This window comes from Ptychodera flava, chromosome 16 (genome assembly GCF_041260155.1).
Source record: "Ptychodera flava strain L36383 chromosome 16, AS_Pfla_20210202, whole genome shotgun sequence".
NCBI lineage: Eukaryota > Metazoa > Hemichordata > Enteropneusta > Ptychoderidae > Ptychodera > Ptychodera flava.
Genome location: NC_091943.1, coordinates 35,363,736 through 35,369,735, shown reverse-complemented (window position 1 = coordinate 35,369,735; position 6,000 = coordinate 35,363,736). Strand labels below are relative to the sequence as shown.

At 35.3% G+C, this 6,000-nt stretch overlaps 1 protein-coding gene across 1 annotated transcript in view; it reads right to left on the bottom strand.

Annotated features, from left to right (window-relative positions):
- Positions 1 to 1,062: 1,062 nt before the first annotated feature.
- The window catches only part of LOC139114690 (TNF receptor-associated factor 2-like), a 90,394-nt gene continuing 85,456 nt past the window's right edge, over positions 1,063 to 6,000 (bottom strand). Inside the window, exon 9 of the mRNA XM_070676560.1 lies at positions 1,063 to 1,387. Coding sequence (XP_070532661.1) covers positions 1,163 to 1,387 — 225 coding nt within the window. The 3' untranslated portion in view covers positions 1,063 to 1,162. The remainder of the gene's footprint in view (positions 1,388 to 6,000) is intronic.

Here is a 6,000-nt window from a genome sequence, read left to right as displayed (position 1 = left end):
CGGAACGCTTTAATTTTCAGTTTGCAAGTTGAATTTTGGCAGTGCAGTTTACTATTGCAATGATAATGATGGCTCAATACGTCCCTTGTAAACACACAATCGGTTGTTATCATGGTAAAAATTGCAAATTTTTGTCCAACATTTTTACACATTAAAGAAAATCTATATCTGCAGGGTCTGACATCTTGTAGGCCTACAGGAACTGTTTTAATCAGAGGGTAAACTGGGCATAGTTGTCGTACAAAAGTATATAGAAAGTAACAATCAATTCTATTTTATAATGAATCAATAAAAATAAAATTTCTAATCTTAACACCTAGCGCGACATCAAGGGATGACCCAGATAATATTATATAGTTCTATTATAGTATCATATTTTATATAAATATATATATATATATATTATAGTATCATATTTTTTATATATATATATATATATATATATATATATATATATATATATTTATATTTATATTATAATATCATATATTATAGTTGCAATAGCTTTGATTTATAACGGGGTTGAAATCGGCAACAGACCGAATCGACAGCTGTAGCTGCCGATCTCATCCCGGCAAAGTGCGTGCAGGGATGAGATTAGTCTAGAAAATCTAAACAGAGTATTTTTGCCTTCGGGGGTTTTAGGCCTTTGTCCATAAGCAAGTCTATGTGATTTGGATGTTGGTCAGGAACCAGTGACATTAAAGGTTAGGATATTACATCGGTCAATTTAGGACAGATTATCGAAGATGAAAGTCATTGTTCGAGAAAGAATTAGTAAATATCGATTCATAGACGAGTGAATCGAGACTGTTTATGAGTTTGTCTATTTGGAACAAAATATTTCGATTGACTGACACAACTAGAAAGAACATTTTAATCAATAAAATGATTCATCGCCTTTCCTCGATATACCCGTTTCGTTTAAAAATAGCGTCCGAAATCAGTATGGACAACCGGGTTTGCCTCGGCCGAACTGGCTAACACATGGTTATTTTTTCAGCTTTTATTCACAGTTTCACTAAACATATCGCCAACTGTTCCTTTTATTGCACGGGGCAGGTCTATGTTTGTAAACAACCAGTAACATGTGGTTTAGCATTTCTAGGGACAGGCCGAGAAATGATGACTTGTTGTGACATAGGGTAACAGCAGAACCATATCATGCTAAATCCGATGTATCGACGATCACTTTGATAAACATCACGTCGTCCTTCACGTAGGCATGCTGACCGCTGTCGATCTGGCATATGGGCATGAATAAAGGGTAGCCAAAGGCGATATTCATGTCTGAGGTTGGCCGCTTGAATGAACTTGATGTAGGGTCAGGTCGAAATGCATCGATAATGTGTTCACGGTTGTTCTGATCAAGAAGCATGAAAGTCACCTGATGAGATTAAGGAAAAGACAAACAATCATCGGAGAGATCAAAACTATAGATCTATATGCCGAAGACCTTATTGTTGAGCCGATGTGTAATTGGACATCTTTGAGGATCGCAATCATATGCGGGCTTTGAATTCCAGAACTTTAAATAGTACCGTTGTCACCTAAACTTTACAAGGTGAGTTTCTTTGTAGAGTTTTGGTCGATTGAAAGTGCCTTTGCAATGCTTATGCCATGATCTACATAGTAGAATGCCTTTCCAAAGAAAAATATTTGTTTTCCATATAAAATGTTTGCAAATTAAGGCCCTACCAAAATAAGGATAATCTTAAACTTGAACTCTTTTCTAATCCTAACTGCCAAACATTTTCAAACTCAAGAGATAGGTCGAAGTTGGTTTGTTAGAACTCTTCAAATGTAATATTTAATGTCGGTTTGGCTTCAGTGTAAAGTGCATGTAATGTGTTTTATTGATTTCATTACCAGATAAGGAAAGTATGTAAATCCTTTGGATATTTGTGTGTTCTATGGGTCAATGCGTGAATTATAATAGACAGCATTCGAGCCTTTTGATAGATAGATAAATAAATAAATAAATAAATAAATAAATAAATAAATAAATAAATAAATAAATAAATAGATGTACCTGAGATCCTGAATATTGATCAAAATTAATGGCTTAGGGTTTTACCTTCAGAGTTCAATGATAATTCGCATGAGCTAGAGTACATTCTGCTGCATATCTTAAACATCTAATAGTACTAGAATCTGAGACAAACAAGAGTCTGGTTTTAACTAGTTGGACAAAGGGAAACCTACTATCTCTAACAGATATGGTAACCCAAACTCAGGTGCGGAACAATAAAATTAGGTACGTGTCAATTACGTACAATGTAGACACAAAACGCATAAGAGATGGGAGAAATGATATTTAGATGCATGATCAGAGATTGTCAGCCTTATACTCGAATATCGGTTTAGTTCAGTTTATCAATGAGTGGAACCTCGGTGTCTAGACTGGTATGTTTACCATTTAGGACGAATAACAGCATCTCAAACCAGATTATGATATCGGTCATGGGATTTATTTATCAGTGGAAAAAGTAGCCGCCCCTATACTGTATTACTCGAGCCAAGATATGCTTTATGACAACATGCCCCTACATGCACGAAGTGTCTGCAGCTACTGAAATGTAAAATGATATCGCTGACATGGTAACAAAGTTGCTAATTACCAATGGGTGGCAATAAAGCTGGGTAATTTGCTGATTGGTTGTCCAATTACAAGTCATTACCGCTGTAATAGTAAATAAAGACGTCTATCCGTGTCAGTTAAATAATTTTTTAACTTGCATATTAAATGAATTTTCCTAATTAGAGTGATATGTCGAAATATAATACATCAAATTTGATGAAACGTCTTACAGGTGTTGATCTCATAGTACAGTAGTACTTTGTGAATACATTAAGAAGGATCATGTCAATTAATTGCTAATTTGCATATTTAATGGACTTTCATAATTAGGCTGATATTTCAAGAAAGCGCTCATCAAATTTTATGAGACTTGGTACAGATGTTGAGCTTACATTGCTATAACAGTGAATAAAGACGTTTATTAGTGTAATGTAAGTAAATTATAATTTGCATATTGAATGAACTTTCTTGTTTAAATTAAATTTACTGCTAATTTGCATACATAATTGATTTTTGTTTTTAGGGTTAGTGTCCAGAAGCACTGCATCAAATTTTATGAAATGTTGTACAGGTGATAATCTGTCTGTGTTATAATTGAATGAAAAATGTTTGGCAACATCCTGTTGGTTAATTACTACTTCAGTTATTTAATGACGTTTTGCAATCAGGATGGCAGCCCAGATTGGCTTAAGTTGAAACTCATTCTCTGCAATAAAGCCCCATCTGTATAGCAGTATTTTTAATAGCAGACCCAATTAATGTACAGGACTCTATCGTCGCTCTCCGAGGATTTGTAATCAAAGTACCAATTAACGAGTGGGGACTGTGTCTTAACGATGATTTTTCCTTGACTGGAATGCAATGAACAAGTCATCGTTGATGACACAGTCCCCACTTGTTAATGGGTACTTTGTAATTACAAGTCCTCAGAGAGGATAGAGTCCTCTTCATTAATTAGGTCTGTGATAAAAATACTTTGATACAGATGGCGCTCAATGGCCAAGAATGAGTTCCATGGTGATGAAAACATAAAACCAATGTAGGCCACCATCCTAATTACAAAAGGTCATTATATGAGTCAACTAGGAATTAATTGACAGGATGTTGCCAAACATTTTTTCATACTATCCTAACACTAACAGATCATCACCGGTACCATATTTCATAAAGTTTGATGCAGTATTTACAACACTATGAGATCAATATCTGTATCAAGTTTCATCAAATTTGACGCAGTATTTGTGGATATATCACTCTAATTAGGAAAGTTCATTACATATGCAATTACAAATTAATTAAAATGACACTGATAAATGTCTTTTTCACCGTTCAAGCAATGTGAACTTAACATCTGTACCAAGTTTCATGAAATTTGATGCAGTATTTCTTGACATATCAGCCTAATTACGAAAATTCAGTGATTGACATGATACTGCTACATGCCGTGAAACAAATTGACGTGCATATGTATGAAATAGGTCAATGTCCTTGTACCAACTTTGAATGATACCGGTGGAAATTATCTAAGTTATGGCTCTGTACATGAAAAAATCGTAACAAAATCGCCGCCACGCAGCCATATTTGATCTTACTGTCTAAAAAATCAAATGCATATGTATGACATAAATCAATGTCCATGTACCAACTTTGAATAAAATCGGTTGAGACTTGCAAGAGTTATGGCTCTCGACATGAAAAAAAAACATAACAAAATGGCCACCATGTGGCCATATTGGATCATATCGTGAAAAAAATCGACGTACATATGTATAACATAAGTCAATGTCCTTGTACCAACTTTGAATAAATTTGCTTGATACATGTCTGACTTGTGGCTCCGGACATGAAAAAATCGTAAGAAAATGGTCACCATGCAGCCATATTCAATCTTATCGTAAAACAAATCAATGTGCATATGCATGATATAGGTCAATGTCCTTGTAACAACTTTGAATAAATTGGTTGAGACGTGCCTGAGTTATGGCTAGGACATGAAAAAATTGTAACAAAATGGCCACCATGCGGCCATATTGGATCGTATCACAAAACAAATCAATGTACATATGTATGACAAAGTTCAATGTCCTTGTACCAAGTTTGAATAAAATCGGTCGAGACTTGCCTGAGATTTGGCTAAGGATATGAAAAAATCGTAACAAAATGGCCGCATGGCAGCCATATTGGATCGTATCACAAAACAAATTGACGTGCATATATATGACATAGGTCAATGTCCTTGTACCAATTTTGAATACAATCTGTTGAAACATGTCTGATTTATGGCTCTGTACATAGAAAAATCGTAATAAAATGGCCACATATTGGATTGTATCACAAAAAAATCAATGTGCATATGTATGACATACTTCAATATCCTTGTACCAAGTTTGAATAAAATTGGTCGAGACATGCCTGAGTTTTGGCTAAATGGCCGCACGGCAGCCATATTGGATCGTATCACAAAACAAATTGACATGAATATCTATTACATAGGTCAATGTCCTTCTACCAATTTTGAATAAAATCGGTTGAAGCATGTCTGAGTTATGGCTCTGTACATGAAAAAATCGTAATTAAATGACCGCATGGCGGCCAATTTTGGATCATATCACAGAAAAAAAATCAATGTGCATATGTATGACATAGGTCAATGTCCTTGTACCAACTTTGAATAAAATCGGTAGAGACATGCCTGAGGTTTGGCTAAGGACATGAAAAAGGTGGAACAAAATGGCTGCCATGCGGGCATATTGGATAATATGATGAAACAATTTGACATCCATATGTATGACATAGATTAATGTCTTTGTATCAACGTTGATTAAATTGGCCTCAGTTATGGCACCATACATGAAATAATCGTAACAAAATGGCCGCACAGCAGCCATTATGGATCGTATCACAAAACAAATTGACGTGCATATGTATGACATAGGTCAATGTCCTTGTACCAGTTTTGAATAAAATTGGTTGAAACATGTCTAAGTTATGGCTCTGTAAATGAAAAATCGTAATAAAATGGCCGCATGGCGGCTATATTGGATCGTATCACAAAACAAATCAATGTGCATATGTATGATGTATGATGTAATCCTTGTACCAAGTTGAATGAAATCGCTCCAGGCAACTTTTAGATACCTGAGTGAACGGATGGACGCACGCACGCACGCACGGACACACAGACAGACGCACTGACAGGACAAAACAATAAGTCCCCCGGACGGTGTTCGTGGAGACTAAAAACATCTGCGCAAAGTTTCATCAAATTTGGCACAGTCGTACCAGAAACAGCAGTCTAAAACCGAATTATGCAAATTAGCACTAATTATGCATGCCACACCAATATAAACGGACTTGCATATGTATGCCATAGTATTGTATCCTTGTACCAAGTTTAAAAAGAATTATCATAGGCATAG